The sequence below is a fragment of the Kryptolebias marmoratus genome, linkage group LG23, assembly GCF_001649575.2.
Source record: "Kryptolebias marmoratus isolate JLee-2015 linkage group LG23, ASM164957v2, whole genome shotgun sequence".
In the NCBI taxonomy this organism is placed as follows: domain Eukaryota; kingdom Metazoa; phylum Chordata; class Actinopteri; order Cyprinodontiformes; family Rivulidae; genus Kryptolebias; species Kryptolebias marmoratus.
The window spans coordinates 12706580-12730187 of NC_051452.1; the positions used below are offsets into that span (position 1 = coordinate 12706580).

Sequence of the window (23608 nt, forward strand, 5' to 3'; positions counted from 1 at the left end):
CATTTCAGCCGCTTGTATTCACGATCTCGTTCTTTCGGTCACTACCCGAAGCTCGTGACCATAGATGAGGGTAGGAACGTAGATCGACCGGTAAATCGAGAGCTTCGCCTTTTGACTCAGCTCTCTCTTCACCACGACAGATTGGTACAGTTTTATTCAACAACCCCTCCTTCGTGCACCAACAGAAAAACTGATTTGTACGCATTTGTACGTGCGAATGGTGACAAAAAGCTAATTGGCTCATTTATCATGTATTTTACTGATAATAGATTCCAGGTGATCTCTCTTTTCGTAAAAACAAACAGGCAGTGCCTCGATCTTTCATATATCCGTAAATGAGATGTCAGGTTTGTGGCAGGTGAGTATAGGACTTTTATTTTTTTATTTTATGTGTTTTTAAAAGCCTGTGTACGCTGATGAGACCTGAAACTGGGTTTAGTCAGCCCGGGTCCAACAGCGAGAACAGAGATTATTTTAAAATACAGTTGGGGAAGATATTGTGACTAAACTGAGTAAGAATATCAGAAAGGAAATAAAAGATAAGATCTGTATCAGTGACGGTCTTTAGCTGCGCGGATTTGTTGGGGTGGGGTTTCCATCTTATTGAAAAGTTTCCAGTTTGGAATATTCCCAAAACGGGGAGTTTCTGGAAATCTCACAAGAGATTTCCCACCTCTTTGCACGATTTGTTTAATTAAGTGTAAAAGTCAGGAAAGCAGGAGTTGACCCCCCCTGATTGGTGCGTAAAGTTGAGGGCAGAGATCAGCTAAACTTTTTCTTTGTTTGGTTTTAGCTGACTTGTAGCTCCTGTTTGACAGTTTTCTACCTCGGGGTTCCGGTTTACAACCAAAGGTGTTTTTATTTCCTTTTAATTCTGTCAACACAACCAGCTCTGTGATTAACAGCAACGTTTGATGGACTTAAACAGCTAAACTTCCTCCCAGACTTCTAATATTCATTTTGGCGAGCTTTTATTTTGAACTAATCCTAAACATTTAAATAGCCTGTGTGCCAAAAAAGTCCTTGAGGTCTGTAGGGGACAGGTCCCCCAAGTTGGGAACACTAAAAGTTGCTGTTGCTGGGTTCTTGTAGCACAGGGTATAATTTTGAAGCTCCATTGCCCGCCTCGATTCAAATGATATTCAAACCCTTCTGTCGTAGAACCTGTTGTAAACTCATTACGTACAACAGCCACTCTAATTTGTTTTTTAGCTGCTCTTCTTCACTGCCTGCCAAATCAGTTTGAATAAGAAGAAGCTGCTCGAAAAAACAAAAAACGCTGCAATGTAACATACCCACTGCCAGGTGCGACTGGAGCTAACTACACTCCACCTGTGTGAGTTCAGGGAACTGTCTTTGCTCCCTCCCGGTGCCTGGCAGACTTTGGTTTGCCTCACTGTACTCAGATCATCCATTCCCCTTCGCCTCCCGACAAGGGAGCGATGAAAACTGATCCCTGCGTTCTTTACCTGCCTGCAGGGGTTGCTCGCTTCGTACAGGATGTGCAAGGGAGAGCAACCACCAAAAGAAAACACAAACCCTGACACAAATACAACTTGATGTCTTTTCTCTCTCTGCTGGGATAATTACACTAAATTTCAATTTAAGCTGCTTCACAGATGCAATTAGAGCGGTTAAATCAATAGAAAGCTTGTTAGAGCATGTTTGGTGTGTTTGCAATGCTTTAACTATTTAAGCGGTTCCAGAAACTGTGACTGTGCTCGCCGCTCTTGGAGTTATGTTCTACCTGCAGTATCGCAGAAATAAAGCTCAGCTTTTTAATCCAAACTGGAGACTGTGCAGCATGAGATGGCACTCTGGCCATTAGGGCAGTGTACGCTGAAGGAGGGGGGGTTATTGATTTCACATTTGCTGTCAAAAGTGACACTTAAAAACCAATGTGGTTCTAAACAGAGAGCCCAGGAGTCGGACTGAGACGGAATAATCGCTACTCGCCGGGCGATGAGTCATTTTTAGGAGCTCGTTGACTCTAGAGACACTGCTCTCTTCGCCACGACTTGTGCCACTCAAGAGTTTGGTGCCGACTCGGTTCACGGCTGACAGTTAACTTCTCTCTTATTTCTGTTTAATCTGTGTCAGCGTTTGTTCATAAACGACAGACCTGCACACGAGTCAAGAGTCCCGCTCACCTCTGCATTCGCCGCCGCCTTGTTTCGCGTCTAGACTGATGTAGCTGCACAAAAAAGGAAACAGGACGTCATCTGTCTGTGGACGTCACTGCAATTTGATGTTACCAATAAGATCTGATTCTTGATAAATATTCGTAACAGAAAAAACATAAATGAAAGCTTCTAAAACGAATGATGGGCTCTGAATTTGGTCCATCCAAGGTGGTTATCGGTCACAACACAGACTGTAGATTAGTGCTGTTTCTTGGGTGGTTTATCATTTTAAATTTGAAGCCAGACACCCTTATCTTCTCATTAGAGGCCCCTGTTTGGTCTGCTTCCTGACGATATTAACGACCACATCCTCGATTCAGCAGTAGATCTGCAGCCTGCTGCTTGTGAGGAGGGATTTTTTTCCTCAAATGTGTATTTACACAAGAAGCATTTAGACTGGAGCTGCACGATATATCAAAAATCCACTGCTAACACAATAATATGCACAATATTAAAATTGCAAAGTGCTGCAATAAACCACAAACTGCATACCAACAACATATGAGAATCAGATGGACCCCCGCTGCTCTTAGGGCCGCCTGATTAAAATTATAGTGGCTGAAATACTAAAGCGAGTGGAGCACACTGTGAGAGTCGTAGCAAAAAAGAAGAGGAGAGGAGCAAGTTTATTGCGAACTGATGTCATTAAAGTCCTCAAAGATGGCGTGTTTTCCTAATGTGGTGCGGCTGTAAGTCAGGACTCTATCAAAACAGGTGGCTTCATCACTCTGGCTTTGATGCACTCTTTCCTGTCTGCAGCTCGGCAACTACTGTATCATTTCTGAATAGCGTGGTTTCCTCATAACACAGAGCGGCTTTTTATCTTTCAGCCATCGGCCAAACTGAGATGAAGATCCAGGGTGTATTTGAGCAGCCTGAGAGACAAACGAGGACAGTCCCGTTCCCTGTTTTGGGTCTTTTAGCATCCCTCATTTATTTGCTTTTTAACGCTTTTTATGCTTTAGAATTTCGTCTTTTTTCCCCCTCTAATACAGAGGAAAACCTAGTTCAAGGTATTCACAGGAAACAGTGATAGAGAGGAATGATAAGTGGTGAACTCAGAACTGAACTGAGAAGACGTGAGATAAAAAAACAAAATGGATCTGTTGTGGTTTTGTTTTCAGTTTAATCAGTCTGCTGCTGTTGTATCTCACTAGGCTGCCACTGTTGGCGACTAGAAACACAAGATTTGGCAGAAAATAAGCAAATTTTTACTCTGAATCACACTGATTGGGTACCTACGAACATAAGTAATGGTGACGTTTGCAAAAATTTGGGTCATAATTTATTCCAGTTTTCTAAAATTGTTTTGGTCTTCCATCAGTCCTGATTTGGTTTCACAGATCGCCAAACCCTCCCGACATGTCTATTCTGGGGATAACATCTGCCTTGCTAATTTGTAAAGCACATTCAAAATAAACAGCGAGACGAGAGGGAAATTTGGAACGGACGGTTCGGAAACTCCCTCTCGAATGTCGTTGCAGCCCCGTGCGAGGCGGGTGGATTCGCCTCACTCCAACCCAGTAATAAGAATGCGGTGTGTGTCGTCTGCGTTCTTACCACCAAGGGCAGCGTGCAGATGATGAAGATGATGGTCATGAAGACCAGGCTGATCAGGTGCTCCACCTCGGCATTCATGGATATCGTCCTGCGCTCGCTGCTGGACCTCGTGGTCACCATCACAGAGCCGTGTCGGCTCCTGCGTTTGTACATCTTGTAGAGATGGTACACAACAAAACCATTGCACGCCACAATGGTCAGCACCAAGACCAGCATAATAGTGGCGTATAAGTTAGCGTAGACGCGGTCGTCCTGCTCGTTTGGGTTCATGTCAATGAAGCACCATGTGCCGGGACAGTACTGTACATATTTACCAAATTTCACAAAAGGGAGCAGACAGAATAATGTGCATATGAGAAACATCACAGGGACTGTGACATAAACCCACTTCTTGGTGACGTGCCGGCTGTACAGGTAGGGGTACCCTATGGCAAAGCATTTGTCCAGCGCCATGGCGAAGAGCAGCAACATCGTGGACAGGCTGAAGAAGGTCATGCTGATGCCAAAGTAGTGGCACACGTGGCTCGTGCTGTTGTCCACGGGCATCATCTTAACCAAAGTCACGTTCCAAGCGTACGACAGCTGCACAATCGGGCTGGTCAGGCAGGTCCCGGCCAGGTCCGTGAGCACCAGCAACATGACGAGGATGTGAAACAGCCCAATGCGCTGCGTGTTCCTGGCTCGGCGCCGGCGGATTTCCAGGATCACCAGGGCGGTGACGTTGCCGAAGACGCCAAGTCCGAACATGATGGCGCTGGGCAGCGGGCCCCCTCCCCCGCTGAGCCCCTCCAAGCTGTGGCACTTTTCATTAAGATGAGTCATTGGGGTGGAAAGGTGGCCCATTTTAACAGGAAGCCGCTTCCCTTAAATGCTCCAAAATGAGACATCAGCAGCTGTCTGGAGTCATCCTGGTAAACCCAGAAGAAGAAAAATATCTATTAGACAAACAGTTCAACTTTCAACCTGTCAGTCAAATAACAAAAAAAAACACAATATGCTTCTATCCTGCTGCGCTTTTCCCCTCCAAATGTCCCGAATTGTCACTATTCTTGACATTTCACAGGCCAACAACCTACAAATAATCAATCACGAAAGTAATCCCAATTAGAACTCACACCAAGACATCTCTACACTCTAAGGTTACATAATTGTACATTTCAGCATTTCAATCAGAACTCAGTGTAAGCTTGTTTCCCCTCAGTCCTATTCCATTTATGCGGTGCAAATTTAAAAGCCGAGCCAAAAAAAGTTTCATCGAATTTTCTATTTAATTATGCCATTATCCTGGCTGTGACAGAGCTCCCCACTGCATACCCCAAAGCTACTATTTAAAAAGGAGAAATTAAAAAAAATTGCAGATTTAGCTGTGAAACCAAGTTGTTCCTCTTTCCTCTGAAGAGTTAAACAGATCGTCAGCTGAAAGGCGCTGTCATAGATTTCACAAGAAAAAAATCAGATGTTCAATAATAAAAAAAATGAGGCATAAAGACTGGTCAGAAGTCTGACACATGTTTCCAGATGTTGCATGGCAGCTGAATGTGTGAAGGTTTGCTAATGTTATCTGTCTGTGACTGTAAGGTGAAATCCTGCTGGGTACATTTTCTTTTTATTTGGAGACAGAAAGTACATCCCTCAGCGATATTTAAAAATGAATTTTTTTTAATTTTTTTAAGTAAAACGAGTAAAAAGTAGAGCCGAATACTAGCTCTAAACATGCCTAAACCCTAGTTCGGAAAAAAACCCGACTTACTTAATTCAGTTGTCACAGAAATATGAGTTTATTTTAAATCGAGTCTTTTTTAAAGCAGAAACCTGGTGACTCACTGACTGTCAGAGGCGCGTGGACCCCACGCTCCTCGGGAGCGCCGAAGTTTCTCACCTGCTTTACGAGTTCCCTCCCGTCCGTGGAAAGCTCCGGTGAAGGGGCGAAAAATGTCCGCGGTCTGCCGTTCAGCGTCTCCCTTCAGGGGCCGCTCCGAGCCGCAGGTGCGGAGGTGCTGATCGGGGCGAGGCGCGCGCCGCTCTCTGACGAGGCTGACATGAATGGACCCGAGTACAGGGGGCGTGACGTCACCGCCGCTGGCTACGCCCACCCGAATGTACAAGTTGGAGCCGGTCGTGGGTGCGAGCCTCGCCTTCTGATTCTTAGAAAACATTAGATAAGAACGCTCACTTTAAACTTCAAACAAACCTTTCGATTCCCTGTAGAGTTGGTGTTTCCTTTTAACAGATAAAAATGATACAGAATGTTAATATTTACCATCTGATAAATAGCTAATAATTCTGTCATTTTATGCCATCTGTGTGACACACTTTTGGCAACGATGAACAAGAGTACCACCAAAGGTACATAATACTGTCAGCAAACTCTGAGTAATCAGAATCCATGAACTCCCTCACACAACAATCCTGAATCCATGTGTCTAGAGTTGGAGCACAAACAAGATGTTCATAAAGGGTTCACCTGTGACTTTGCCCTCGGACCCTGTGACCTTAAAATCAATAGGGATCATCCTCCAACCTATGATATCTCCAGCTATGCAGTGTGACACCTCTAAGATACACATTTACAGAGTTAGAGCATGGACAAAGTTTTCGCAAAGGGTTCACCTGTGACCTGGCCATATGACCCCGTGTTCCTGAAATCAGTCGGGATCATCCCGACTCATGAAGTGTCCAGCTGTGTAGTTTCACAATTCCATATTATTCGGTTGCAGAGTTAGATTTCAGAAAATAAACTGTCCACAGACGTACCATAATACAACCCATCCTATGACAGGAGTATAAAAACCAAATTCAAAACAAATTTTATAGTAAATTCAAGTCTTAAAACCCTTAGAAATTGCAAACAGGACAAAATGCTGAAGAAGTTTGTGGAAAACAGTTCGTACACTCTTTAGTAACAATTAGTAAGAGTTTCAGCAGAAGTCTTTTCTTTTATGGCTTCAAACAAACAAACAAAAAATTGGAAAGCACTAATTTATTGAATCATTTTATTGTTTTGTGTCAAATGTGGTTTTTAATTTTGACAAAGCTGAATGAACCAATGCAATAAACAAGTATTTTTAAAAACAAATTCAAAAGCCATAAGACCAGATGTTGAATAATATTTCTGTGGTTGACGTCAATCTTTAGAAATCAGGGCAGCTCATGGCCAATACACAATTTTTATTTTTGGCTAATATGTGCTTTTGATTTAAAAAAAATATACCAATAATTGGTTATTTTAAAAATAAACACATATTTAACACTTTTAAAATACTTTACTCTTAAAAATAAGACATAAAAGCTGCTAGTATTGGCTGATTAAAATAGGTCAGCCATTTTATTGGTCTAGTTATTAATCAATGTCTCTCTGCCTAAAACCTATATACAGTATGTAGGGGCAATTATAATTTGATAACACAATTAACATTTTTTAAATTTGTCTTTATTTTCAACTAATTTTTTTTAAGTAATGGAGAAAAAAAGAACCGTTTACACACATCCTAAGAGATCTAGCATTACCTAAAATCAACAAATACAGCTTTAGACTGACAAGAAAAAATAAAGTTATAGTATTTCAATATTTATTTACCAAAACATTAGGTCAAATGCAAACCCCATGAGGAAAACTAAGTACACCTTTCAAGAGCATAAAAAGCAGTTAGTTCTTCTTTTTTCTGAATTTCATCATAATTTACCTTCGCCAAGGTAAGGTTTTCATTTGCGTCTGTCTGTCTGTTTGATGATTACTCAAAAGGTTCTGAACAGATTTTCATGAAATGTTCAGGAAACATCAAACATACTACAAGTAACAAGTGACTAGATTTAGGTGGTGATGTGGTCAAAGGTCAAGGTCACAGATCAGCTCGTGCTCTAACTCTGCAGCTGTATAACAGGAATGTTGCACTCCACAGCTGGACACCTCATGGGTCAAGGGTGATCACATTTGAATTCAATGTCATGAGGTCAACATCCCAGCTGACCTAGCGCTCTAACTGTGCAGCAGTGTAATGTAGGAATGTCAAACTGCACAGCTGGACACCTCATGGGTTAAAGATGATGCCTGTTGATTTCAAGATTATTGGGGTCAAAGGTCACAGGTAACCCCTTTGTTAAAAACTTGTCACTGCTCCAACATGTGACCCTTTTGTTTCCTCTACCAAAGAGGTTCTGTTTTCTGGTTGTGTCCGTTGGTTTGTTAGTCTGTCTGTTAGCAAAGATCAGGTAAAAACTAATGAACAGATTTGGATGAAATGTTCAAGAAATGTTGGGAATCTTGGCAGAGGTTTGAACTCTGTGAGTGCTTCTAGTTTTTGAGTAAAGTGCTTTGGAAAGGCAACAAAGTGCCACAATGCAGATCAGCACATCTGGAGAAACCTAAACACAGCATATCAGCACAAATGCCTCATACCAACTGTCGAGCACGGTGGTGGAGGGGTGCTGATTAGGGCCCCTCGCAGTCACTGAGTCGACCCTGAACTCCTCTTTAGACTAGACAACAAAGCTTGGACTAAAATTGCTGTCGAGCAGCTAAGGCTCAACAAAAGTAGCCAAAAAAGAAAAGAATTGAGGCACTGCAACAGTTCAAATGAATAAAACTGAGACGTTGGCACAGTTAGAACATGTTTAAAGAAGGAAGCAGTTTAAGGAAACCCTTCGACTGTTTTAGGCTCCCCGAGGCAAACAGTGAAGCATATCTAGTATCCAAGAACAATCCGTTGGAACACTTTCCTTGTGCAATGCGATCTATCAGGAATATGAGCCACTCAGGCTGCACAATGTGCCAAATCTGTGTATTGACTGCACTGGTGTTATATACTCAGAGGTTTCCACCCTCAACATTTCTGTAGGGATTTCCATGACTCTGCATTCCTCTTTGTTATGTGCCTCGGCGCCATTTTCCTTTCCTCACAATAAAGTGAAGCATGAACCAACGAATGTTTCATTTCCAGGGTTCTGACCTGCTGCCTTTACCTCTGCCGTCATATTTTGTGGAGGGATGATGACGTCCGCCATTAGACCTTTAAGCACCCATTTTTAAAGTGCTTGATAATGCCTTGGATGTTATTCTAATTGCATCATTTTAGACCAGTTCAGCAGGGGAGTGAAAGCCCGTCTGGGTCCTAAAATGAGGCGTGATGTATGCTGAAAGCCCCGAAACGACAGGAGCTCGAGTGCTTTTTTTCTGCAGCCCCATTAATGAGATCCTAATGGTGACATATTATCCTAATGCCATCCTCCGTCTGTCCTCTCGTCTCTTTCTGTTTCTTCCTGTTCAGCTTTGTAACGTAACGTTCTACAAACTGACTCGGTACCTTGTCGCAGTTGTTGTTACAGTTGAAAGAGTTCCTACAGCAACACTAAACCCCCTCCTTCACGCCTCTTTGCGGTTGTGGTTTGTTTCAAACTGCTTCTGCATACTTCGGGCTATTTCACCCATTCAGACACCAAAACATTCAGCTTCATTGGGAATGTCGTGCCATGACTTGCAGCATTTGTAACTGTCACATATTTTGAATGTTTTAACTTTATTTACAAAGAATTTCCTGATAGAAAAGCAGTGAGATCTCCTCAGTTCCTTCAGAAACATGGTTCTCTGTGTACTTCATCGTACTTTTTTTTGTTTTGTCTCCCTAAGCTTCGCTTAGCTTTTAGCTACTGCTACATTTAGCATTTACTTATTTTAGCTGTTACAGTTGTGCTGATTTTAACTTTCAGCCTTGGTCTTGCTCATCTTGGCTTTTTGCTGTGGTATTGCTAATTTAAGCTTTTACCTACAGTTTTGCTACATTTAGCTTTTAGCAATAATTTTGTTCATTTTAGATGTTAGCTGCTGTTTTGATAACTTTAGCTCTTAACTACTGTCTTGCTACACCTAGCTTTTAGTAACAGTTTTACAAACTTTAGCTTTTAGTCACGGTTGTGCTGATTTAAATTTTTAGCTTTGCTTTTGCCTACAGTTTTGGTGATTTTAGCTTTTAGAAGCTGTCCTGATAACTTCACCTTTTACCTACTGTCTTGCTAATTTTAGCTTTTAATCATAGTTGTGCTGGTTTTAACTTAGCTTGGGTTTTGCTCATTTTGACTATTTGCTTTGTTTTTGAAGGTTTCGCTTTTAGCAACAGTTTTTTGCCATTTTAGCTTTAAACTGGTTTTTGATCATTTTAGCATTTAGCTAAAGCTTGCTAATTTCTGTCGGCATGGGAGTCTCGGAAATGTCTCAAACTGTTTGCAGGAGTTATCAGTGTTCAGGTCTAAAATCTATGGTTATGATAAATAATAAGTCATAAAAAACTGCTCCAAATCTGCCTTTCAAAAATGTGCTCCAGTAGATTAAACATGTGGTCGGGTGTCAAGATGGGTTACAAAGCAAGCCGAGGAGATGGACAACCGAAGAATGTGTCTGACCTAGAATACAACTAGAAGCACTCAGAGACACAAACCTTCACTAAGGCCAAACCGTGATTAAAAACAATAGTGTGATCTGGATCATAATCTCATTTAATCATTTAATCCATAGTTTTTGTAACAATCCCAACATTTCCTGATTTTTCCTAACAGACAGACAAACAAACCAACGGACACAACCAGAAACTGAACCTTCTTGGTGGAGGAAACAAAAAGGGTCACACGTAGGAGCAGAGAGAAGTTCTTAACAAAGATGTGACCTTGACCTTTGACCTCATGAACCCTAAAATCAACAGGCATCATCTTTGACCCATGAAGTGTCCAGCTGTGCAGTTTGACATTCCTGTTACACAGCTGCAGAGTCAGAGCATGGGCTGATCTCTGACCTTGACCTTTGACCGGATCCCCACCAAATTTAATCACTTGTTCCTTGCACCGTGTTTGACGTTTCCTGAAAATTTCCTGAAAATCTGTTGGTGACGTTTTGAGCAATCTTGCTCGCAGACAGACAGATAAACAAACAGACGCTACTGAAAACATAACCTCCTTGGTGGACGTAAAAATACACAAAAAATAAGCCCTGATTTGCACGGCTCACTAGTCGCTTGGCCACAAACACTCAGTTGGATTCAGTGAGACTGCAATTTTCTCACAACTTTCAGTCGCCAACTTGTTGTCAACAAGGTCCCTGATCCATAAATTGAGTGAAAGTCTTGACAATTGCTGTGTGTTTGATTCATCCTTTTTTCTCTTTCACGGTACACGAATCTTTAAACAGTACGCGTGCGTGTTTCTACTAATGGTCCGTGTCTGAATCATTGATGAGTTCATAGATGCTGATTAATATCTGACGTCTTGACTGCAGCCAGGGCGGCTGGCATCCTGTAATTACATAGTTGAGATCAGAAATACTTACAACACGCGCAAGCATAATAAGAAAATATGTTATTTAGATGACTTAAATGACAGTGTGTAATGCTTTCTGTGTATTTGCATTTATATTCCAAGTTTTGCTTTGGGTACAGGAGCTAAAATATGTATATTACACAGCAGGGTTTAGGAGCTTAATATAAACGTGAAGGAGTGTTTTAATTAAATCCTGAGCGACATCTATTGTAAAGGAAGCTGTTATCTTGTTGTGTGGTTATAGTCTCTGTCTTGTCTTTGTCTCCACCTGCAGGTCACATTGGGTAACTGCACATACTAACTGTGATCCTGCACTGACAAAAATGACTCCAAAGTTGGCCACATTTTTTAAATTACTACTACCACCTCAAGTTCTAGTGGAATATCTGTAAAATGGGCCGAGTTGCGGCCATTTTTGTGGGCTTAGTTCAATTTGCTGGGGCAGTCATCCTAAATTGGAATTACTCCAAAAAATGAATGAATTGTAGATGTCCATCCAATAACTACTTTCTGCAAATTTCATTAAAATCCCTCCAGTGGTTCACAACATATTTTGCTAACAGACAGACAAGGTTGGCTCGGATACTTCATGCCCAAGTATTGAGCAAATCTCTTGCAAATGTGAGTAGTGTTTGTAGTGTGTGTTAAGTGTGACTCTCAGCTAGTACCACACCAAATTAAAGCTCAATTTTGGTAAAACTGGTGTATTTGTAGGCATTTTGGTGTTTTGTACGGTCAGTTAGCCGTGGCGGCCATCTTGAATGGCATTGGCTCCAAACGTTAAGCAGCTGTAGATGTTCACTTAAAACCTGTCCAGTGGTTTATAATGCTAACAGGCAGACAGAGTTGACGGCAATAGTTAAGGGCAAAGTTTTAAAGAAAGTGTTTGTGTTTGCAAAAGTCAGTTAGCTGCAGCAGCCATCTTGAATTGGTTTGGCTCCTGAAGTTAATCAGCTGTAGATGTGCGAGTATCTCGCCTTCCATACCTGTTTGATAAATAAAACAAATATGTTTCCACAAGCCGGATGTTTCCTGGAAACCAGAAGCATCCAAATCTGATTTTTGAAAGTCCAGGGTGCATCCGCAGAAACACCATGAGGCCACTTTAAGACTGCTCCGTTTCGCTGCTTGAATGGAACAAACAGGAAGTGGTGACATTCAAGTGGCACACAGAGCTTCTTAAAAGATGCCAAATGTAGCTCTCACAAAGAGCAACATGTTGCTTCAATTCTGGGGACAAGAAAAGAAGTTCCGAACTAACTTCAAGTTGAAAACGGCTGCCTGTTGCAATGGAGGACTGGGGCCTGAATCGGCCACAGGAATTCCACACAGCTCCACGGTTTTAAACACTGACATATGTTTTTAGCACTTGGAAATGATAATATGTCAAACATGACATGGTGGAGGTTCTTTATAACAAAGGCTGATTAAGAAAGAACAACTGCACGTTGGAGCAAAACGTGGGAAATTTGTGAGAAGGAAAAGGAAAGTTCACCCAAAGTAACATTAGACACAGGAAAGTCTTCACGCTTTTTATTTCATTTCAGTGCTTTTTAACCCAAAATGAAAAAGATTTCTGTTAAAACTGGAAGCACGCAGAGAGCACAAACCTCCACCGAGGCCACAATGTGATCTGGATCATAATCTGGATCCATCCATCCATTTTCTTTACACGCTTCTCCATTCCGGGTGATGTGGAGCTGATGCCTGTCTTCAGCAGTCACTGTGCGAGAGGCGGGGGACACGAGTCCATCACAGACCATCTGGATCATCACAAAAATTGAATCCATTTTTTTTTTGTTGTTACAACCCCAACATTTCCTAAACATTTCACCTAAATCTGATCATTAGTTTTTTATCTGATCTTTGCTAACAGACAGACTAACAAACCAACGGACACACCCGGAAACTGAACCTCCTTGTCGGAGGAAACAAAAGGGTCACATGTTGGAGCAGAGACAAGTTTTTAACAAACTGTAATGAGTTCATGAGTTTTATTTTTGGTTTTTGCTTTGTCTTGTTTTTCTGGATTTTTGTATTCGTCTTCTGGGTTTTTGGTTTGGTTCTTGTCTTTGTTTTTCATCACCCATTTGCCCTCAGTCTGCTCCTGCTTTCCTGTCACGCCCATCTCCACCTGTTTACAATCCTCATTACTCACCTGTGCCCACTTCTCCTGATTTCCCTCTGTCTTTAAAACCTGGTCTCTTGTTTCACTTCCTTGCCAGTTCATTGCCTCAGGTACGGTTTTTGTCAGTTTTCATGCCTTGCCTTGCTGTGGGTTTTGCGTTTTCAGAATTTTGTTAGCTTTGCTGCCATGTCAGCTTTTAGTTTTCGTGTTTTGTTATTTAATAAATTTTTTGTTAATTTTTTTAATATGAGTCTGTGTACTGGGTTTGCCACACTCACCCCCAGCCGTGACACAAACGGGTTACTTGTGACCTTTGACCCCATGAACCCTGAAATCATCAGGCATCATCTTTGACCCACGACGTGTCCGGCTGTGCAGTCTGACATTCCTGCATTACACTGATGCACAGTTAGAGCACTAGGTCAGCTATGATGTTGACCTTTGACCCCATAATGTTGAAATCAACAGTGATCACCCTTGACCCATGAGGTATCCAGCTGTGGAGTTTAACATTCCTGTTGTACAGACGCAGAGTCAGAGCACAGGCTAATCTTTTTACCTTTAATTGTTCCTTATACCATGTTTGACGTTTCCTGAATATTTCATGAAAATCTGTTCATAACTTTTTTTATAAGTAATCTTGTCCACAGACATACAGACAGACACTACTGAAATCATCACCTCCGTAGCAGAGGTAACAAAGTATAAACACCAACGTTGTTTTACTTTGAAAAACCAAAATTAAAAAAAAAAAAGAACTGTGAAACTGGACAAAAAGCCACAGATTCTCTGCAGAACAGTTAACCTTCTTCCCTGTTTCTTACCTTTTCTTACACCTATAATTGCACTAATAGTTTTCTGTTTATCACAAAAGTTTGTGAGACAGTGAAGTATTCATTTAAAATTTGAAATTTAAAATTTTCTGTTTCCCCTTTAACCTCCATGTTGGAAAGATGATAACATGTTGGAACTGTCCTGTGCTAAAAAGAAAATAACCAAACAAATCCAAAAAGTGTATCTTCGTGTTTTGGTCAGTTTGATATCTTACAGCTGTGTGCACAGTCGTTTAAAGACAACAAATAAGATGCGAGACTTTCTGTTGTTGACCTTATGTTTTCACTACTGGAGTGTTTGCAGGACTGAAACAAACAACAGTTTGGAGCCTGTCTACGAATTTTTAAACAAAGGTTCTTCACAAAAGCCTTTTTAATCTTTAATTTCATTGAATTTTGTGCTGAAAACGTGTCTTGCGTCCCGCAGTTTGCTGTTGCAACCACTAGATGTCCCTCATGGTTTGAATTGTTGGGGTTTTATTGTTTTCAATGACGCCAGTGACTAATAAAGTATACTTCAGCTTGGAGCAGGACACTGTCAAAGGTTCAAAGGTCACAATATGAACCGGACAGACAGAGGGTATTTCCAAGTCCCCTGTTCCCGTTGCGAAGTGGGACAAAAAACAGGTGTATCATCACAAATACCTTATACTAACTATCAAGCACGGTAGTGGAGGGCTGATGATTTGGGCTGGTTTTGACCACAAACTCCTCCGTCAGTCTTCTAGGATCAAATCTGAGTGCACCTGACCAGCAGCCTAAATAATAAGATGTTGGAATGGTCCAGTGTTTTATAATGTCAGTTTATTTAATTTGTTTCAGAAAACGTGCTGCAGTTTGTGGTTGTGAACACTAGACGGCGCCCAAGGCTTGGTGTGTTGGGACTGCATTCAGGAGGACAGTGACTTAAAAAAAATAGGTGACAGATTAGTCAGTAAAATTAATTTAATTTGGAGGTTTTAAAGTTTGATAATCGTTTTGCAGTTTGTTTAAATAGATAGATAATAGATTAAATAGTTAAAAGGTGTTTCTTTTTAAAACACCACATGTCTTCGTGAGTGTTGAGAAACAGATACAGTAACATCCGGATTAAAAAAAAAAAAAAAAAAAAGCTCTATTTGTCTTTTCTCTAATACTAACCAGATGTTACCTCCAGCATCGGGTATGCTGTCACTCAGTCCCGCGCTGGCCAATCAGAGCGAAGCTGCACGCCTTAGCCCCACCCACCCAGCCGGCTTCCCTCCCCGCGGAGCAGCGGGGGGTTCTGTCGGATTGGGGGGGGGACGGGACGGTTCTCCTCCTTCCTGCAGCGAGTCCGGGGCCGCTCCTCTCCCGGTCCTCAGAGCCTCCTCGGCACAGACATGGACGGAGGAGCGATGCTGGCTGCGGCCGTGCTGTGCTGGAGCTGCGGGGTGGTCGGTGCCCTCCACCGGACCGACCTGTTCCCCTTCGGCCCCCTGAGCGGGGACCTCATTCTCCCGGAGGGCGACGATGAGACGTCCAGAGCGCTCACCCTGCCCAAGCCCTTCTACTTCTACGACTCACCTTTCTCCAAGCTGTATGTAAGTATGAGCTCAACTCTGTAACTTTGTTTTTTTGGACGCGTGGGTTTATGAGTTTTTTTTCCACAGGTGGAATTCAGGTTGCTGAACTGCACAGCCAAATGAGCTGGTTAATTGACGACTTTAAATGAGCATTTCTTTAATTAAAGTCGAAAAAAACCAACCACTTTTTGTTTCATTTTCTGGTCTAAAAGTTAAATAAGATCCAGCTTTCCGTAGCACTATTTACGAATAAGAGGAACACCTACAACAGAGGCGCTTCCATAAAAGGTTCTTAAAGGGGGCCGACGTTTATTTTGGGGTGGCACCAAAAACAAAAGCCTGAGAAAACTTTCTGATTTGTTATGTTAGTATCATTTAAAAAATATAGCAATACATTAGTTAGGGAATTAATATACATAGGTCTGCTCTAGCTTTTTATTTACGTGTTGACAGCATTACAGCCTATACTTAAATTACTGAAGCTTGTCCCTTACGAAATGTATACTTATATAAAAAAAATATTATGCATATAACCACCAGAGATCTCGCAACTTAATATTGAAGACCTGTTCTTTAGACCTTATTCAGTGGGGCTAGCTTTTAAGTTTTATTTTAAATTAAATCAATATTTAGGGCTTCAAACTTCAAGCAGGGAGAGCACTTTTGTTTAATTTTAGTTTTTAAAAAAAATTATTTTAATCCAGACGGGAGGCTGTTTTCACTATGGTGGGGCGATCATCCTGAAGAACTAGCGCAAAAATCCAGATATGGGCGTGGCAAATTGAACTCGCTAATGCCGTCTTGAAAGCAGCTCCTCTGAGCACTTTAATGAACGCGTATGAAATTTGGTACATAGGTGCATCAGTCCAGGACCTACAAAAAAAAGTCTCCTGGCACCATATTGTAGAACCTACAGGAAGTTGTCTGTTTGGAATTAAATGGCATATCTTGGCAATTTTCGTGAAGACAGACCGCCTCGGTGAGACGTCCGTGCGTTCTGGGTCGCCCCGCTCCTTGCAGTTTTAATTACATTTAACTCCTAAATGCTCAAAAACAATGTCTGTTTTCTATGTTTGTGGGGTTCTACTACTTCTCAGGAGGATAAAAGAGTCTGGCTATTGGGGGGGGAACAACAACTTTTGTTAAGAGTAGCCGATGCCCCCCTCGGCCCCCTCTTGGTGGCATACATTAAGTATTTAAAGAAATGCAGAATTTTTGTACCTCTGGCAAAAAGTTACTTCTTACATCTCTTTGCTTAATTGTAGTAACTGTACTTTTTTTTTCTAATTTACACATTTTTTTAATAGTTTTTCTGTGCCTTAATGACTAAACTTCAGTTAATGACTTTTAACTCTATAACACAGGAATGTCAAACCGTATAGCTGGATACCTCATGTGTCAAGGGTGATCCCTATTGATTTCAAGGTTACAGGGTCAAAGCTCAAGCTCACAGCAGACCCCTTTGTGAAAACCTTCGTGCTCTAACTCTTCAACTGTGTAACGTAGGAATGTCAAACTGTATAGCTGGACACCTCACGGGTCAAGAATGATCCCTATTGATTTCAAGCTCATGGGGTCAAAGGGCAAGGTCACAGGGGAACCCTTTGTGACAACCTTGTCACCAGTTCTGGTGTGGTTTATTATCGCCAAAATTCATCAACACTTCTGGAGCGATGTCAGTCTGGTTAGAATTAAGCCATTTCTCCAAACTGAAAAACGTATGTTCCTCTTTAAAATTAGACAAATATTAATTGATTGGATTCACAAACCATATAAAGTCCATATAGGTAGCTCCAAATTTACCAGCTGCCAACGTTAATACAATTGAAAGTTAAGAATGCAGAGTCTAAAGTTAAAGCATTTGTTCCTACATGATATTGTACCATTTTTTACAGCTGTTTAAACTGCAAATCATAAAAAAGCCAAATGTTTTTTGGGGGTTTTCCTTTGGTTGTAATCTGTTAAGCAGTGTAACAGCAAATTTGGAGTCATTCTAATGTGGTTTATCCTTGAGGGGGTTCCAGTGGTTTATAGAGGTAATGACGGAGTTCATTATGTGGTTCATGGGGTTCCTGAGGGGGTGCTAGTGGCTTATAGGGGGATGTGGGTTCATTACGAGGTTCCTTAGCAATCACAGGGGTGTTTTACACCAAATCGTTCCGTTTCTTGCTTCAGGTGGCCACCAACGGCATCATATCGGCCCAGGACCTACCGATGGAAAAGCAATATGTTGATGATGGATTACCTACAGATTTTCCTGTGGTGGCTCCGTTCCTGGCGGACATCGACACCAGCGGAGGGCGAGGACAGATTTATTATCGAGTGACCGAAACGCCCAGCGTACTCAACAGAGTGGCCCAGGTAATGGTTGTTAAAATGAGCAAATACCTGATCTGCCTTTTAAAATGTCGGCTAAAAATTGGAATTCCTCTCTTATCTAGTTCTCCATCCTTCATTTTCCATTAGTTCAAGCCATTGTCTTTCTTTCCATTTTTTTCTTTTTATTTTTTTGCATTCCTTATCCCCTCCCTCCTCCATCCCTTGGCTCATTTGTCCACGCTCCCAGGAGGTTCATCGGGGGTTCCCCGACGCAAAATTCACACCCACGCACGCCATGGTGGCGACGTGGGAGAACGTCGCCGCATATGAAGACCAGTCTCAGAAAACGGGGCTTTCGAACAAGGTAGGACAGGTGAAGACGCTGGTTATTCGCACATTATTTGCCCATAAATCCCCCACTTGAGAGGTTTGGGTTTTGCGGGACACACAAACACAAATTCCTGTAACTTGTGCACAACCGAGAAGCCTGAGCTGAGGGGGATCTATTTGTAATCCTTTCCATTCCACTCCTAATCTGCCTCTTAACCTTTTTAAAGGGTCAGAGGGCATCTTTAAAAGTCATCAAAGTGCCCCCCCCCCCACTCCAGTTCAGTTCACACACTAACATGCCTTGACCACTCATGCGTTGACCATCACTCCCCTCCCTAATTGCTAGCCAGTAATTATTAGGCTTCTAATATTTCAGCACATTAATGCTTTTATTTATTATGGAAGGGTGGAAGACAAGGATCCACCGTCCAAGGTTTTGGAGGTGTAATACACATAGTTTTGAGTTTTCTGGGAATGTAAAACGGAAGTTGTGATTATATGACTTGGCTAGCTGTGGGAAACACGTCCAGCCTTGTTTGTTTGTTCTCATTCTGTAAAAGCGGCGCCGAGTGTTTCCGGTGGAATCTTTCGACAACTGTCATGGAGTTCATTTGCCACTCCAAAAAAAGGCTAAAATCACCGTCCTTCTCTAGGGAGTCTGGGTTTGTTTTTTTTTTTCAGTTATTTTTAATTTTGTGTGATTGCAGCAAACAAGAGGGAAAGTCCTCAGGAGGTGTAGTGGGTCTGTGTAAATCTGAAATTGCAGACATCAGGAGAGAAAGAATTCGAATGTTCGGCAGATGCACCCTCACTATTGTGCACCTGTCCTTATTCTTTCACTGAGGAAAAAGAGAGAAAAAAAAAGTATACTCATGCTTCTGCTTCTGTAATACAACCAAGTTGAGCAACTCCCCGCAATTTCAAAAATCTTACTGGTCAGTGTTCCGATTTTCCACAGATGTGCTTCTTGGGAAAGAATTGAGTAATTTAAGCCCATTAGAATTTTAGCTGTCGGAACCTCCTTCCAAGGTCGTTATTCATGAATTACGGACCCATTAGAAAGAGTTACCCCCAAACAGCATTGGGACTCTTGCTTGAGATAAACTCTGGGAAAGAGTCCAAGGAAAACCAGGCCGAATAAAGTTATTGATTAAACAAACAGCGCTTTGTAGTTCCCGGTGTTCAGCATGTGGGATGGAGGGATGAAGGGAGTGGTAGATTTAGGAAAAACCCCAGGGGACCATTCCCTCTGTGAGGGTCCCACCCTATCATCAGTGTTTGTCTTTTCTTTCCTAGTTTATGCTTTATTTTAGGTCACTTCTGTCTTCCTGACTGATCAAAAGCTAAACATTGAAACGCTCCCTTGGGGATACATAGCATTAAGCCTCTTAGGGTTTTACTCAATACCTTGAGCTTGGTTTGAATGCACCTCTGCTGACCAGGCTTGAAAATTGGAATGACGTCCTCAAACCTTGGCCCACTGATGGTGGAGCTTTAGGGAGATCCGGCTTCCGCCCCTTTTTTCAGCGCAGAATGTTTCTCTGTGCGGCAAAAAGGTAACATGCTCTTTAAACGGCCTGCCTGGGATTGGAGCTGTTTGGGTCTTGGTTTGCTTCAGTGGGCCTCGTTTTTTTTAGGCTGATAGCATCTTTCTTTGAAGAGATTAGCCAGAGGTGCTGGGTGGGGTGCACGTCGGGGGAGGTGGGCCGCTGTGTGTGTGTGTATGTGTGTGAACTGATTAACCTGAGGTGTGTGCTTTTAGGGTTGAGTATCAGGAGTCATGGGGTGGCATTTTTTTGTGGGGGGTGGAGGTGCAGGCTGCAGGGTGTTTGTGAGTCAGATGTGGCGACAAGAAGCGCAGAGGGAAAGAAATAGCCGAAGGGCAGAGGAGAAATCAACCAAAAGAAATTGTGTTCCCTGGAAAATTGATGTTTGAGTGGAATTAAGCTAACTGGAAAGCAATTACCCCAATCTAAATGTTCTGTTATATTGACTACAGTGTTGCTCAGTTTGCTAATGACTACAAGAGTGGTTAAAGTTGAGACTGCCAAATGGAACACGGTTTTTCCCTAAACAATGTTTCCACTTGTTGTCCACAAAACTAGCCTTGTAAACACGGCACCATTTCTAGAAATGTTCTCATGCACACATAAAGCAACTTGAAATGTAAGTAATCCAGGTGTTTTAAATGCCACTAGAAAACAGGAAACAAGGCTGGTATTTCCTGGTTGAACCCAGAGTTTTTTCCTGGTTCCACATTGTTCATCAGGCTTGTCTGCTCATTGAAGTAATAATCCTGTATACGATGGCCATTATTGTTGTTGTTACATCTGACTCGTAGGTTAGGTTAGAAGCAGGACTATCAGTGCGTCCCGTTTGTACTCGAAAGTGTAAAATTGTAATTTCAAAGGTGGAGATTGCTGACCAGCCCTGACCTCACACTCCAACATGGCTGCCTCGTGCTTGCAAAGTTGTGACGGCTGCAGTCATAAACTTCTTATTTTCGCTCTTAGTGGGTGAGCCATACACATAGTAATAGTTTTTAAACGAACAGAATGTGGAAGAATTCATTGTTATTGGCTTGTATTCATAATGGTGGTCAGCCTGGTTACTGAACACACAATTAGCCAATCCTGCTTGTTTTCTGACTTGGAACATGGTTAAGTCGTGACTAACGTCAATCCCAGATCTGACGTCCAACTTCCAAAAAGAACGCACCGATAAACATAGTAGTTTTCAAAAAGGCCCGCTTTGGCTGTTTACACAAAAACTAAAAGGTAGAGAAGATTTGGGGTCTTGAAAGCCATTCATCCAGACCCGGGTCGTGGGGACAGTGCCGGTAGCTCTTTGCACCCGACCTGTATGGCCCCTCCTGCAGGTGGTGGGCCCACAGGAAGGTGAACCCATGGAGCCCATTCAGACTGAGCCTGACTGGGCCCCTGGGTAGAGGCCAGTTTACCAGGTGCTCACCGATGCGCCTTTCTCTCAGACCTGGCCCCTGGGTTGGGCCCCGGTAACCCACGTCCAGGCAAGGGATATCAAGCTCCTTTCTGTCTTCTGTCCATATTTACTGTTTTAAATCCCTCTTACTCATCTCGGACCAGTCTGCCTCGGGGGACCCTACTGGGGGCAACTCCCACGACCATTCAGGCAAACAAACTCCTCCACCAAGGTAGTGATTCTCAGAAGAGGGTCTTGAAAAATATTAGTAATATATAATCTGCACAAAGCTTAGGCACATGAATCAACGAGACAGAACTAGTAAGTTTCGATCTGGGATGCGTTCAGCTTCGCTGCCTTTGTGAATGTTTTTGTTTGGTCTTTTGAAATGATTTCATGCCCATTTTTGACCACAACTCGTAGTTTAGGTTTTGCCTCTGAATAAGGTCTGGCCCCTGGTTTAAACATTTCCTGCTTAGGCAGCCATGATGGGTGGATCTCAGATCTCCGATTAAACTGGGACTTTTCTAGTTCAGGCCTCATTGGTGGTGCCAGTGCGCTGTAGCTCAGACATGCTTCACATTAGAAACATTGTTCAAAGTTTAAACAGGTCACCGAAAGTTGGACTTCATGTGACTGAACTGGTATTTTCATATCTTTAACAGTTTTTACTGAATCACATTTTAGGTTTTATTGATTTGTCAAAATGTTACCACAAAATGTCAAACTTAAGGTATGATGACGTCACACACTAACTAGTTTTACATTTCTAATACTGTTCATACAACAAAACATGGGCATTGTTTTTTCTTTCTCTGCTGAATGGTTTACGGTTTTCTCTCAAATTCCTTTTAGTGCCGAGAATCCAAGTTCTAATAAGCCCCCTTCGATATTTGGGTTCAAATTTTTCCCTTGAAAGCTAAAAGTCAAAATACTTTTATCGTATATATTTTTTTCATTTTGCCAACTGCAGACGCATAAAACTTTACACGTCTGATGCCCAGATGCTTCTGCCACTTTACGATTCTGGATTCCTTTGTCAACAAAAGTAAGACAACTGTTTGTCTGAGGCTTACTTTCTACTCTGCGTTTCTGTCTGCTTATTAGGAGTGCTTTCAGGGAGTGAGAAACACAGGTATGCAATTACTAAAGTGATCCTTTTTTAATATCTTGGGTCTTTTAACACTTCTTATGCAGTTTTTACATAAATATGTCGTCATTTTATCAGCTTAGACTCGTACGAAACAAAGCCCTAATTTATTTTTGGGCTTTACAGAGGAAAGATGTTGAAAATTCAATCATACAGGTTTTTAAAGGGTTCCTAACCCTCGAAAGTATAATTTCCTTCGCTTTGGAAGAGCAAGAACCCTGCTGAGCAGAGCTGAAGTTGTCACCAGAGAATCAATACGGTTAAAACATTTGAGATCTTCATGTACAAGAGTGAAATCCTCCCCGGACTACAAGCCTGGGCTGTAGCGTGTGTGTGTCTGTGTGTGTGTGCGTGTGTGTGCGTGTGTGTGCCGCCAGTTCCCACGCTGCAGGCAGTTCTGGTGAGACTGGCAACTGGACTACAGCTGCCGTCTGTCTGACTCTGCCTGTTTGCAGCTGCACTGCGGTCGACAAGCTGAAACACCAGCGACCAACAAACAAGTGCGGTTCATCCCGACCCCTGTGCCGCTCCGGGCTAAGCAGACTGAGCGCTGCATACCTTCAGCTTGAATCAGAACCAAACTACAGTGTTGGAAACGTAAAAAAAAAAAAAATCTACAATGTGAAGAGTGAACTAAGTTTGCCTTGCAGCACATAGCTCTAACAGACAGGTGATGTAACCTCCAGACGTAAAGTCAGTCATTAAGGCAGTAATTAATGACTAAGCTTGTGTCTGATCAGTGTGAAGATTATGAGTGCAAGGTTTAAAAAAAAAAACTAAACTAAAGGTGTGACAGAATGCCTCTAGGGAAGTTAAGTGTTAAGTTGGGCTCTCTAAAAGTCTTTCATCTGTGTTGGCAGCAATTTGTTTCCTTCCAGCTGTGAGTCTGTAAAGAACACCAGGACTAGTTTATGGTCAAACAACACATACACATGACAAGTGGCCACACAGATAGGGGTGGGAATGGAGAAGAGAGCACAGAACCAAAGGACAAAACACTATACTATGAATTGTCAACGTTATTTAAAAAAGTGTATTTACCAAAGAGTCATATACTCTTTGAATGTGTATATAGTAGAGGTGTAATGTCATGTCCAAGTCATGCTTCGGTACATACTTTGGTATGGGAGTCATGGTTCAGCAAGTACAGTCCTGCTCACCATTATTGGCACCCATGAAGTTTAAGTGCATATAATGGAATATTTACTGAAGGAAATTCATCAAGTGAAACAACATTTTATTGCTGATAGCTTGTGCTTGATGCAAAACAGCAAATGATCAAAAACATTTAAAAAGATAAACATTATGAGGAAAACAAAGAA

General features: G+C 42.1%; 3 protein-coding genes across 20 annotated transcripts in view; 1 reads left to right on the top strand and 2 right to left on the bottom strand.

The window, feature by feature from the left end:
• Window positions 1-5785, bottom strand: part of ptger2a (prostaglandin E receptor 2a (subtype EP2)) — a 17188-nt gene extending 11403 nt beyond the window's left edge. The window contains exons 1-2 of the mRNA XM_017437323.3: window positions 5623-5785; window positions 3744-4651 (exon numbers count right to left, since the gene is read on the bottom strand). Of these exons, the coding sequence (XP_017292812.1) occupies window positions 3744-4586 (843 nt within the window). The 5' untranslated portion in view covers window positions 4587-4651; window positions 5623-5785. The remainder of the gene's footprint in view (window positions 1-3743; window positions 4652-5622) is intronic.
• Window positions 1-23608, bottom strand: part of LOC108244131 (NLR family CARD domain-containing protein 3) — a 1204881-nt gene that overhangs the window by 1081013 nt on the left and 100260 nt on the right. The gene's annotated exons all lie outside the window — the stretch shown is intronic.
• The window catches only part of nid2a (nidogen 2a (osteonidogen)), a 55887-nt gene continuing 47545 nt past the window's right edge, over window positions 15267-23608 (top strand). For 16 of the 18 annotated variants that reach the window (XM_017437302.3, XM_017437311.3, XM_017437309.3 and 13 more), the window contains exons 1-3: window positions 15267-15565; window positions 17723-17908; window positions 18114-18230. In XM_017437302.3, the coding sequence (XP_017292791.1) occupies window positions 15365-15565; window positions 17723-17908; window positions 18114-18230 (504 nt within the window). In that variant the 5' untranslated portion in view covers window positions 15267-15364. The remainder of the gene's footprint in view (window positions 15566-17722; window positions 17909-18113; window positions 18231-23608) is intronic. The other 2 variants (XM_017437315.3, XM_017437314.3) reach the window with 1 other exon arrangement.